This window comes from Clarias gariepinus, chromosome 3 (genome assembly GCF_024256425.1).
Source record: "Clarias gariepinus isolate MV-2021 ecotype Netherlands chromosome 3, CGAR_prim_01v2, whole genome shotgun sequence".
In the NCBI taxonomy this organism is placed as follows: Eukaryota; Metazoa; Chordata; class Actinopteri; order Siluriformes; family Clariidae; genus Clarias; species Clarias gariepinus.
Genome location: NC_071102.1, coordinates 26,227,108 through 26,241,495, shown reverse-complemented (window position 1 = coordinate 26,241,495; position 14,388 = coordinate 26,227,108). Strand labels below are relative to the sequence as shown.

General features: G+C 36.8%; 1 protein-coding gene across 1 annotated transcript in view; it reads right to left on the bottom strand.

Annotated features, from left to right (window-relative positions):
- Positions 1-14,388, bottom strand: part of csmd2 (CUB and Sushi multiple domains 2) — a 393,418-nt gene that overhangs the window by 122,866 nt on the left and 256,164 nt on the right. Inside the window, exon 25 of the mRNA XM_053492012.1 lies at positions 7,914-8,040. Within this exon, the coding sequence (XP_053347987.1) occupies positions 7,914-8,040 (127 nt within the window). The remainder of the gene's footprint in view (positions 1-7,913; positions 8,041-14,388) is intronic.

The following is a 14,388-nucleotide window of genomic DNA, read 5'->3' as shown; positions in this document are numbered from 1 at the left end:
CAAAAACTTTGCCCGAAATTTGCCTCGACATGCGAAGACTGAGCTGGTTGCATAAACGTCCGGTAGTGCGTACTTCCAATAGCTGATCGAAACTTGGCTACGTAAATAGAAAGCCAAGCGATGCAAGTTTACTTTTTTTTTTTTTGTGCATTTTCGTGCAAGATTTAGTAAACACTTACTGTAGCACTAGATCCCAAAAAAGTTAGCAAGAAGCGCAGCAAGAAGAAAAAGGAGAAACTTTCAGTTTAATGATGAATCATAAATGAAGGTTAAGTAGGGTTAAATGTCTGTTTATTTCATATTTTACTTCATTTACATGTCTCTTCTAAATATTTTGATTGTTTTTATTTGCAAAATAATTATATTTAAATATATATAATTATAGTGTTGGAAATTGGTAATGTTGGTAATATTTCTTGGGTGACAGGAACGGATTATTTGCATTTACATTATTTCCTATGAGAAAATGCTTTTCGCAATCTGATTCTTCGCCTTAAGACTTCGCCTCCAAACTGATTAAATTCGTTCTCCAAGGTACTGCTGTATTTCAAAGCACAGTTGATAGCACTGATGTCATTCTACCATCATGACCAGTGTTAGGAACTGTTACTTTTTAAAGTAACTAATTACATTACAAAATTACTCTTTAGAAAGTAATCAGTTACATTATTAGCTACATAAAGTAACTAGTTCAAGTACTTTTCCATTGCAGGAATTGAAAACACCCCAGTGATTCCTCATGTATGTTGTTTTAGTCAAGACCTTTATAATTATTCTACCATCATCACTCAACGGCCCATAATCTGTTAATTATGAATACCCCTATCTCACCTACGCAGTTTCGCACGGTGGCCGTAAGTACGGTTCATCATGATTCACCGCAAGTTTTGGATGTTTTTTTTTCTTCATTGCTTTCATTGTACAGAACATAATCAGGATGAAATAGCAGTAAATTGGGAAGGCATCGACTTCTAAACAGAGTAAAAGATGTACAGTAAATGTTAAAAGCACACCAACTTGAAAGCAACAGTATGTGCAGTATTACTGGCGCATATATACATCATGTTATACATCATGCTAGAGGTCGACGCTGTTGTGTTAAACAAAATGCCTTCTCTAACAGCAGAACGCCAGCATGCTACTTAAAAGCATACACAAAGACTGTTAATGTGTGGCTTCTGTTACCAAAAAGCAGGATATTTAGAGGGACATGCCTTCAAAGCTTGATTTTTGTGTGGTAAAGGTGGATAAAAGCTCATTCTGCAGGTTTCTACAGGAAGCATGTAGAAGGAAATTAAATACTAGGGATAGTCTATATGTACTGTATGAACAAAACTATAAAGTTGGCACATCTGTCGAGATGTGCCAAAATTATGTTTGTGAATGTTAAAGAAGTTTGCGAAAATGTTTTTTTTGGGGGGAGATGAGTAATAGAACACATCAAAATGGTTTTTGGAATTTTAATTGCGTTTTCACAGGTGGATTTGGCCAAGCATGAGGAAACATAAAGGCTTTGTTTTATTGAAGGCAGTCTGCGGGAAGAAAAGATATGCTGATTTGAAATTTCAATAAAACACCCTTATATTATTATCAAATTTAATCGACCTTGAAAAAAATCATAAGTTCATATCAAAATTTAACAGATGGCACTGTAGATTTTTTATCTGCGCTTATAAGTGCAATTGAAATCTACTTAATGAACGCGATCTCACACCTTCATTCCATGCACTTCACAGTAACATGTAAAAATGAAACAGATGCCGCTGCACATGTGTGCCATTAAATTCCATGTGACTGAAGTCGTGGGCACATCTACAAAATATTATAAATAAATAAGTAAATAAATAAATAAAAGGTTTCTCTCCACAGGAGAAAATGCAGGGCAAGTCCACCAAGGAGCATTTTCAGTGGTTATCTTAGTTTGGCCAAAATAAAATGGATGTTTTTATCATTATATTATATACGTCTGGATACTGTAATACACTCCGCGAGTCGCATCTTTTTTTGATCACATATGATATTTCGTCTTGTAGGTTCTGCTTTGAACTATCAACATTAACTGGGTCAAAGTTGGATTTGAATTAATTTCCTTATGCAGCACCAAGGTCTATTCCTCTCAAGCAAAGCAACATTGCTTTTTCATAGGAAAACTATGGTGTCCGCCTACAGAGCCATTTTTTCTGTTGATGGATCTGCAGGTGGAGTTAAACGGTACATGCAGCCATGGGTTCCAAATTCTTATGGTTGTTCATAGTTTTTATATGTTTACTTTTTTTTTTTCTTCTAAAATGCAGACAAAGCTTTGAGTATTGAATAAAACTCCAAACACATTTAACCTTCAAAGTCCAACACCATCTGACAAAAACTAATCCTCCTGGAAATGGAGGCATAATCTTTTCTTTGTCTTTTCGTTGTACGCTACGCATCCCCGGAAATCGTTTCCATGACGTATCACTAGGTGTCAAAGCATCAAATCGACTGGACATTAAATGTATAAGACCATTATATTATTATAAACATGCATAACTGTACGATCAATTAAAATCGATTAGCTTGATGAAATATGCTTAATGTGTGCAATGCTGCTTTTTGCGAATGTTCAAAACCGGTGTTTATAACACTTTTAATTCTACTACTAAAGTGTGCAATTGCCTCATATTTAACATCACAGCAAGCAAAAACAAAGACATGAGAGAGACACAAAACCAGCTGTGTTCTAGAGATAACAGTTCGAGGCTTGTGGCCATGTTTTTGGTTTTGTTATGATTGCAAACGAAATAAGCTTTAAAAAGTTGTGATCAGCCGGCAGGAAATATAACTCCTGGCAAAAATTATTTAACTCAAAACAGTTCTTTTGTTTTTTCAGAGCAAATACAGTACAGAAATCACGAATATGACACAAAACAAAATTTGGTTAATAGCTCAACATTTTACTTCCTAAACCGTACCTAAAACAAATAAAATTAAATTGTTTTATTAAATACCACACTATTTTTCAAGATCAAGCAGTGAAAAGAAATGGAATCACTAAATGTTGAGGGAGAAAAGGAAAATCATAATTGATAATTTGTTCTTTTTGTTTTCTGTTCTGGCTTTATGACAGCTGAATTTTCTGAGGTATTCATTTTACTAATAAAAAACAATATTGTCCATAAAACTGCTTTTTTCCCTCCAAACAGCACTTAACAGATAAGCAATTGGAACTGACCAATTTTTTCACTAATTTTCTCTCTCTCACTCACCGTCCATATCGCTTTTTCCTTTATACAGTGTCGCGGGGGGCCTGGAACCTATCCCAGGAGACTTACAGTAGGGCATGAGGCTGGACAGGAAGCCAATCCATCCCAGGGCTCACACAATCACACGCTCATTCACACACAATGGGCAATTTGGGAACGGCAATTAGCCTAATCTGCATGTCTTTGCACTGTAGGAGGAAACCGGAGAACCTGGTGGAAACCCACCAAGCCACCGTGCCACCTTATATTCCCACTATAATTTTTTATATTGAATGAAATCTGGACAGTCTGGGATGCGACTGAGATCTATCTCCCCATATCATTAATGAGAGAGAAAATTTGATTTTCAAGCAGTCATCTTTATATGTTTCATTAGAATAGCACCTGGCTAAGTTCCAGCCTTAACTTTTTGACCAATGCAGGTTCGTGATTCATCACTGAATAACCATTTTATTTAATCATTTACACTCCATGATTGCTTCATGCTTTAGCCGACTGCAACCTTGTTTTCTTCTGCTTAGATGTTAGTGCTGGCTTTGTTTGGCTTTCCTGTACGTAAATCCTATTTTATTTAGCTGATTTCTTATAAAACTGTCACAAACACAGACTCCTTTTCCTCCAATTTGTTTTACATTTGTTTTGTTTAGCATTTTCATTTTTTTTATTTCCCAAGTATACGTCTTTTAATTTTCTATCCTGATGTGTTGTTTTCGTCTTTTGGTCCACCCATATGTTTTCCTTGTAGAACTTTTTTGTTTTTTTTCATACATGGACAAAATTTAGGGGGGAGTCAACATAATTTGCCGCAATCTCTGTTGGGTTTCCTTCTTGACAGAGATTAAAACACCGTTTCATTGTTTCACTCCCTTTTTGTTGCCATGCTCCCTTTTAATGAGTACAAACACTCTCTTGTATTTAAAGACTGATTTGTAGTTTTAGACATTTGCAAGTAGGTATTAACACACACACACACACACACACACACACACACACACACAAAATATATATATATATATATATATATATATATATATATATATATATATATATATATATATATATATGCACACATACACACACACACACACTACCGTTCAAAAGTTTGGGGTCACTTTCTAACTTCATGATCGTTCCTGATGTTTATTTCTTTCTACATTGTAAAGGAATGCCAAGGGCATCCAAAAAATGCATTAATCTCATCGAACAGTTAATGGTGAGATGTGTCTGCTACTTATGCTCTGTAAAGACTTCATAACGCCTCTAATCTGAGGTGCTGTTAATTGGTCATTTTTCAGGCTGATAACTCTAAATGAACTTCTCGTCTGCGGCAGAGGTAGGTTTTGGTCTCGCCCTCCTGGGATGGCCTTCATGAGAGCCAGTTTCATTATGGTGCTTGACGGATTTTGCAAATGCACTTAACAATACTGTTCTTGCAAGAACTGTTACAGAAAGGCTGACCTCTGTGTCTTAAAATAACAACTAACTGTTGTTTTTGTTGTTACGTAATTACCTAATTCCCATATATATTATTATATATTATTATATATTAATGTATCAATTAATTAAAGACATTTGAAAATTGAGGGAGGGGAATTATGATTTGATAATTTTTCTTTGCATCTACAATCACATTATCAGCCTGAAGTCAGTCAATTTTTACTTTTAGCTTAAAGTGATATAGATCTGATGTCTTTATGCCTGTCTAAAACACAAATCTGATGCTTTTCAGATCAGATCTGAGTCACTTTTGCATAGGGTTCTTGATTAGATACATATCCGGTTTATCAGGAACATATCAGGTCATGTGACCTGAATGAGTATGAGCAGATCAGATTTCCTGAGACATTTTGCCTCCGAACCACGTGACGCCAGGCGACCGCATCTTTGCGAACAGCTAGCTCACGTCGGGGGTGGCGTAAAAATTGAAGGACAGTGCTATCCGCTCCCTAGGCTTGCGTGACCGTACAGACGCCCCTGATTGGCTGTAGAGCTGTAATTAAAGTGGTAGCACTAAGTACTTCTCATCCCTCCCCTCTGAGAGAGCTCGGCCAATCAGCTCTCTCTAGACCTCCGGCTGCGAGAGGTTACAGCATCATCTGGGAATCAAACTTGCGATCTGCAGATGTCAGGGCGAGCACTTTACCACTGTGCCAAAGGAACAATACTCGAGACTAAAGGGCCCAAAGTGTGCGGAGAAAATCTACCCCACAATATTACACTACCAGCAGCCTGAACCGCTGATACATGTCAGGATGGATCCATGCTTTCATGCTGTTTGTGCAAAATTCTGAACCTAACATCCGAATGTTTTGGCAGAAATTGAGACTCATCACATCAAGCATCCCAGTCTTATATTGTCCAATTTTGGTGAGACCATGCTGAGTGTAGTCTCAGTTTCCTGTTTTTAGGTGGCATGAGTGGCACTCGGTATGCTACTGTAGCCCATCTACTTCAAGTGTCGTGAGATCACAGATGGACTCTATGGCATAATTTAGTTGTAACAAGATGTTGTTTAAGTTAATATTGCCTTTCTATTACCTTGGACCACTGTCCAGTCTCCTGTGACCTCTGGCATCAACATTCCTGAGATTTTTGCCACTTACTGTTTTTTTTTTTTTTTCAGACCATTTTCTATAAACCCCAGAGATAGTTAAGTTTGAAAATCCCAGTAAATCAGCAGTTTACAGAAATAGACTGGCCCGTTCACCATACAACCAGGGCCCATCAAACGACCCGTTTTCCCCATTCTGATACTTATTTCAAACTTCAGCAGATTACCTTGACCATGGCTACACGCCTAAATGCAGTGAGTTACTCCCATGTGATTTCCTGATTACCGAGCAGTTGAATAGATGACACTAATGAAATGGCTGGTAAGTTTATATACTATATATTCAATTTGAAGAAAAAGTCCTCGCTGGACACAGTAGAAAGGTATCAGAACAACACCTAGTGCACCACAGTCTGATGTTCAAGGTTGTTGATCTGGCCTCAAAATTCCCCAAATTACTACCTGACCAAGCACCCATGGGATGCACCAGACAAAGAGATCTGATCCATAGAAGCTCCATGCTGCAACCCATAGCACCCAAAGAATTTACTGCTAACATCCTGGTGCCGGACACCACAGCACACCCCCAGAGATCTTTAGGGCCATGAGTTGCCCCGGTGCCACAAGACGCCACTACACAATACTGCGCAGTGTTGTAATGCTATGGCTGATTGGTGTATATATGAACATAACTGCTCTACAGATTTGTCCCTAACTGCAACTTTTGACGGAGCCAGTTAGTTAATTTAAAGAATGGCAATTGAGATGTGTTTCTAAGCTATTTGTCTCTTCCATGTCACACTACAGTATACAGTAAGCCATCAGAGTGTCTCATTTATATGCATGAAAAATTTAAGCCATTTTTATTAATCAGCATTTCATGACAGATAGATGAAGAAATTAATCTGCTAAGTTTTGTGATTATATAGTCTGCCTACAATATTCATACAAATGTAAATCACTAAAAGAAAGAAATTAGTTGCTTAAGACTTTCTACGGAATTCCCATGTGCCTTTATTAGATCAATGCGTGCGTGGACCTGTGTCTACTACAACGCAGTAAATCTCAATTCATTTAAATAATTTGTTTTGTTCTGCTTACACATTATTGTGCAGCTATGATAACAAGATATTGATCTTGTTCTGCACATTGTACTTCATCCTTATCTGGTCGCAGCATGGCGCTCGGTTTACATGACTTCTAAAAACCCATGAGAAATGACTACTGCTGCATAGCAAGAAAAGAGGGAATCCAAGGTCAGGTGACCTTCATGGTTTCTTTTGTCACCTTCGATTTTTCTTTCAGTTTAGCATTTACCGAGTGCCTGGCCAAAGGAAAAGGTCCTCTTATTGATATTCCAATGTGACTTTTTCGTTTAGAAAAGCAAAGTGGCTTGAGAGCTCAAAAACAACATGTGACCCATTAACACGCCCACCTCCTTAATGGCAGTCATTTGCTAACACGTGAAAATACAGAAAAGCGGCCTCGTTCTTTTGAACAACCTTTGTCAACTTTAAGTGTTTAAGAATAGGACAAAAAACAAGTACTGCAACAGGAAGGAGTCTGGGAGCCATCCAGAGTGTAGCTGAAGGACAGAGGGGAGCTTCTGATAAACAGTGCTGTAAGAGACACGTTTCAATTAAATAGTGCCTGGCGCCGAGATTTCATGCAGAATTACACTGGCGAAACAAGCCGCAATTAAAGAGAGCGCATGTTCATTCATTAGCAGCGATTTACAGGGGAAGGGGAGAGGCCAACGTGTAGGACTGCCAAAAAGCTAATGCCCTACTAACACCCCCCCAGCCCTGATGACTAAGATAGCAGCCCAGAACAATACTGGCACACACACACAAACTGATGTCAACCATAGTGAAAGCCAATCATGGTTTGAGCTTATGCATAAATCTCAGAATATCAGGCAAGCCAGAGGTGACACGCTCAGACAGCCGAGACCGGTGCCAGAAAATTCCCGCTGCGATTGTTAAAGAGTTAATGGTTTGGAATTCAAGGTCAGATAAGAGATGAGAGGTAGGAACCATGAAGAGCTGATAATGATGTCAAAGGGAATAGATGAGGTAATGACAGGGTGGGTAGAAGCGACAGGTGGAGTGTGTAATACAGACCCAATGGTGCTTCCAGGTGGAGCTTCGATGGTCCACACGCAGTGCAGATTGTGCTCATAAGGCGCTGGGTAACCTGGAGACAGGATGCGACCTGTGGGCTCGTCCTTGATCGTCCCACCACACTCAGCTAAAAAGGGCAAACAGAAATACTCATACGTCAGTTTTCTCATGATTCATGTTCAATAAAACATGATGTAAACCCATAGTAACACAAAATTCTGTTTTAGATTGCACATAAAATAAATGTGCATTCATAAATTTTAAAAGAGTATAAACGGAAACATTTTCATGAGGCTATCGGGAATGCTTATTTCTACCCATAACAGTGGATGGGAAAATCATTTTCCAGTTAAAACAAAACTGCCCGTCCTTTGATGATGTGGGTTTCGAACATTTTCCAGACAGGACAGGAGTGTTGCGGTAACAGGCACGCTGCAGTGCAGGAAATTCCAGATTTTCTCTCAGTGAACATGGGATATAGCATACTAAATATGATGCACTGTCATGTGGCCAAGGCCAGTATAACTTTCTATTCACAATAATTTATTCCACAAGGAGCCCAGCTTTATGAGCGATAGGCGGAATGGCGCAGTCGTACATCAAGTCCGGCATAGAGACATCCCCAGGGAGGGCACATTTCCTTTGGCTAATATCACTGATAGGGTTTCAGTAATATCTCCAGTGCCAGGCCGGGCTATCCATCTTGTAGAAGGAATGGTAGTGGTGTCATGCCACAAGGCACAAATCACCAGTTTGTCAGCAGGTAAGGGCCAGGGGGCACCACAGCTAGAGTTTCACGCACCAGGAAGCAGTGAGCTCCTCACAGCCCTGAGGTGACACGGATCAAATGTGTGCTTCTTTATAGTGTACATCCGTGTAGAAGCAAACAGTGGGAGGCAGGCATACAAGTGACCGCACTAGTGTCAAATTGTTCATGCATTCGTTAGTGAACTGATGTGTCGCACTGACCTACACAATACTGTAACTTTATTTAATAAAAAAAATAAAAAATCTGAACTTTTAACACTGCATTTATTTTGTGAGAATATTCCAAGGCTTTGAGTTAAGCTTATGTACAATCCTACAAGGATTTGGCAATAGAAGTGGTAACACGAGGCGTGCAATATCAGCTTGAATATTACTTGCTGTTAGAATTTTTTTATAGTTAAAGTTTTCATAAGTAAATATAAAATATAGAACTATGCTCTTGGAACCACTAGGAAAGGTTTATTAAAAACAAATTAAAAAAAACTTCAGCATTGGGCTCAACCTAAGCTAACTCACGGCTGGTCTTAGACATGTGTGTACACTGTAAACCCTAATGTTGTCTTTACTTATACAATCAAGTAATGTTGACTAAACATTACTTAAAATTTTGCATTTTGGACCTATCACTTAAAAATATAAGTTCATTTAACTTATTTACCATCAAAATGCATAAACTTAAGATTTCAAGTGTTGTGAACTCAAAATCATGATTAATCCTTTGGGGGAAAAAACATTTTTAAAAGGTCAATTTTCACAAATGTGAATGTGGCGTGGGCGGGGCGGCGGCTGACGACCAGCATGCTTTGCGGGGATGTCGGTGTGTTCACCATGTTGGGGAAGGGTGTTTGGGTTAGTGGCTTCGGCCCTGTTTGTGTGTGTGGGTAAGGGGTGATGTGTGAAATGTGCTCTAGTTCATGCTGAGGCTGAATTGGATGGTGGTTCCTGTGTGAATGTGATGCTCATGCCGTACATGCTGTGTGCCTAATAAAGTACTCTCCAACATTCTTTCCGGTGGAAAATTGTGGCATTTTGTCAATAAAAAAAATCTAAGCTTAAAAATGCTGTTCATTGTTTTATTTCAGTTCGGTGTGCACAAAGCTTGCAGTCAAATAAAAGAACATTGTTTAACAGGTTTAATTACATTTTCATGTTGAGTTAACTTAAATAGATAAGTACACTTAAAAAAAATTTATACCAAGTGAACGCAATTTTTTAAGTACATTAAATAAGTGCTAAGTTTGTTGAACTGAATGATTTAAGTACAGTGTACAAAACCGCCAAGTTAAATAAACTTAAATATGCAAGTTTTGGAAGATTCCATTACTCAATTAAATTGAGGCAACGAGTTTACTCAATCAATTTAGTCCGATTAACTTATTAGGGTTTTCAGTGTATAACTGTATGGTAACACTCACTCTCAGAACACTCCTGCTCTCAGAACCACTTTTTTTTTTTTTTTTTTTTTTTTTAACAATTTATAGTAAGTCCAGGAATATGCATGTGCCATCAAGGGGAAAAAACTTGGGGGAAAAAACATGGTAAGTGTTACCCTGGTCGTTCAGTACGTTCAGTACAGTACAGGTCATCAGCTGACTTTATTTTATTGCCACATAACATTGCTGCGCCTAGACCTGGCCATCTGAAGCAACCCCAGATCATGACACTGCCTTCAGAAGCTTGTACATTGGGAAGTATGCATGATGAGTGGATCACTTTAATCCATACCCTGATCCAGACTCATCACACCACATGACCCTTTTCCATTAATCCAAAATCCAATCTTTATGCTCCATAGCAAATTAAAGCCATTTTTCTGATTAGTCTGGCAATCAAATGGTTTTCCTATGGCCACACATGGTTTTAGTCCAAATCCACATTGTCCACACATCCACACTGACTATTAAACATTTGTTTTTTACTGATGATTTTTTTTAACCATAAAACTTCACCAAGTGATCGTCATTCAAGATTTTTTTTTTCCAATCACATTTCTTCTACAAAGTTGACGGTTCATCCCCATCCTCCCAGGTAATGTGTGTGTAATGTGTTGAAGCGTCTTAACCCAGTTTCATAATTGTAATTTTCCTTAGTTATTTTCTTTGCCTGATGTAGCCCGATAATTTGCTCATTCTGAAATGGCCTTTTTTGTTGGCCAGGCAGTGTACAGTATATTTGCATCTGTTTAGATCACATCTATTTTCATTTGCTTAAACCCTTAGTTAGTTCTACTTAGTTTTGTAAGTTAGTGGTTAGTTTGTGACTATCTTTTAACCCTTCTACATTCTAAAACTTTAAAGCAGAACCCTTTTAAAATGAGATGTGTTATGTTTTCCACTTCGGGATTGTTCCATCTGTAACATTAGTGTCTAAACCACTGTGTGTCACACTGCACAACCTTTCAAAGTTAAATACCAATGTCTACTTAACAACAGGACTAATACTGAAAATTGTGGCAAGCAGCAGCACACAGGATCACAATATGGACCTGTGCAATTATTTCTTTGCAAAAAGCTGCAATTTATTACAAGCAATATACAGTATGCATAGTCTGGTATTTATGTAGAGTTTGTAATAATGTAAGAATTAAATTTCATTGTATTTTCATTCTTTAAATATATTTCAGGTGATACAGTAGGTAAATATTGGCAGACATCCTTTTAATGAGATCTTTTGTGCCTTATGTGGTGTTAGCATTAATAATTACAATGCATCCAAAAAGGTGCATTTAATAGTTAGCATATCAGTTTAAATCTCAATCAAAAAATTAATTTTTAAAATTATTAAATTGTGCAGCACTTCTTTCCTACTTTAAACCTACTTGTCCTATTTCCAAAGGTAAATACCAATGTCTGTCAACAACAGAACACGGCAAGCTAGCAGCACTTAGCTTGTGTTGCAAAAAAATTACCAAGGAAAAAAAAAGTGGTCAAAGGGGACATCACTGCCACTAGTCAATTAGTGTCATATTATTTATTTATTTTTATTTACTAAATTATAAAAAGTTGTGTTCTGTTGTATTGGTGTTGATGGCACATTTTAATTTTTAATACCGCTGCTACTGCTATCTCCAGACTGTCTAACTGAGCCCAATATCTTGTCCAAATTTTTAGCTGCAGTGAAAGATTTACATTAACATTTTTACACTTTCAGTAAAAACACATCAGCGTATGCCATTGAAAACGATCTCTTCATTAGACAGAAATTACTTTATCCACTGGACAAACAATGGGTACATATAAAATGTCTTTAGATGGAAGTCAATGTTTAAAAAAATAATTATCATTATATAAAAAACCTTTAATCTACGATGTGCTGATATTTTTCTAAGGAGACATTTATTTAACATTTATGGAAGGAGAATGTATTAAGCTTCATGAATCTCCCAGCACAGGAAAGTCTGATCGAGTAAGATCGAGTAAGAGAAAGAAGTGTTTATTACACCACTAACACAAGTCAGAACAGGAACTAGAATAACTTGTCTCTTGGGTAAAAAATGAATAAATGAAACATTGTAATTGGTGGCAAATTGCTATGGTATAAGCAGAATCACACACTCCTTACTGTGTATTGTGTATTATTCTTTACATATTGCATCATAAAAGTGCTCAAACTACTGCATCTGTTTGATGGAACACATTTATCACATGCAGTATATCCTCTTACACACCGATTTATCAGCAATTCCCAAACAAATGATCAAAATCTTGTGGACATTTTGACTAAAACAATCTCAATTTAAAAAAGTTTAATTGAAACTTTAAACTAGTGCTGCATAATTAATTGCTTTAATTTAATTTAATTTAAATAAATTCAAATCACAATATGGACCTGTGCAGTTATTTTATCGCAAAAGGCTCACATTTTTTTTTTTTACAAGCAATACTGTATATGCATAGTCTGGTATTTATGTAGAGTTTGTAAGAATGTAAGTATTTTAATTTATCGTTTTCTTATTATTTAAAATACTTTTGTGGTGATAAAAACTTTTCAAAATAGGGGCAAACATCCTGTTAATAAGATCTTTTGTGGCTTATTTGTGGAAGCTTTGATAAATACATTAAATACAAAATGGCGTATTTAATAGTATATCAGTTTAAATCTCAATCGCAATATGTGTCATAATAATATTAATAATAATAATAATAATAATAATAATAATAATATTATTAATAATAATAATAATAATAATAATAATAATAATAATAATAAATCTAATTGTGCAGCACTACTTTCCTAGTTTAAATCTACTGATTAAGTAATGATTTTAATTATTATTGTTAAAGGGAGACCAATATGATGTATGCAAATAAATCAGATTGTTTCTATGTTTTCTTCTATATACAAGCTACAAGATAGCATTAAAGTAATAGAGTAAAAAGATCAAACTGAAACAAAGATCGAATTAAAAAGAAACAACTGCATATTACTATGGAAAGTTCTTTTATTTTAAAGGACTGATCATACAAAAAGACAAAAAGATTTAAAATACAAAACATATAGGTATATTTCATTTATTATTATTATCATTATTTATTTATTTTTATTAATATTAGTAGTAGTAGCAGTATATTCTGTGATACTCAATACTCAAACATAACTGAATAAGTTCTGATCTGCAGATGTATTATTATACAATAATATAATGAATATATTGCCATTATATTCATCTGTAATAGAGAAAAGTTCAAAGATTAAAGTGATACTTACTATGTGCATCAACTGCTTTGAACTGTTATTATCACTGTTAAAACCCTGAAACCAGCGAAGTGTCACCAACTAGTTTCGCAGATGTGCGTTATGAGGAGTCCGTGCCCCGTAACACCCCTTACCAGTTCCTACGGCTATGAATTAAATGGATCATTTACCATTTTTTGCTATTTCAGTGCACTTTCATGTTTTTTTGCTTTTATTTTCTTGCATTTTATGATGAGTAATGATGAGGAGATTTTATGTTTATTGATCTTAGTGCTTGAATGCCAAACTGGTGTCTTGTAAAAGGGATGGAATTTAGCTTAGTCAATCCACCTAGAGGCATGTTTATGGGGAGTTGGAAGAAATCAGAGGCTCTAGAGGAAACTCATGTGGAGAAGAGGTAAACATACAAAACTCCACACAGAGAGTAAACTCAGCTCAAGATCAGTCCGAGGAATCTGGAGTTCTGAGGTAACAGCACGCCACCTAAAATACAAGTTTCTATGGTGATTTCTATGGTGCCAGAGGTGAGAGAGGCAAGGAGGGAAAAAAATACCATCACTGAGATGACATGAGAAAGAAATTTTGAATCAGAACCAGCCTCAAAAGGGTGCATGGGATGCGTGAGGTGACCAGTGATGGTCCCACTTTACCATCCTGGCCTCGGCTGATGCAGACAGCTATTCGCTGATGATTTATGAGGAATTTCAGAACTGGAATTTCCTATAGTCTAACTGAGCCTCCAATAATAAACTGGACTCCATATAAACTTAAAGACAACATCTATATTAAACTTCTAGCCACCTGACACACAGTATGACTGCAGATCAATCCCTGCTTATCTGCTATCACCCAGATGCGGATGGGTTCCCTGTTGAGTCTGGTTCCTATTAAGGTTTCTTCCTATTGCCATCTCAGGGAGTTTTTCCTTGCCACCGTCGCTCTTGGCTTGCTCATCGGGGACAACAATTGGGACAACATTTTGATTCATAGATTCATTATTGGAACAACAATT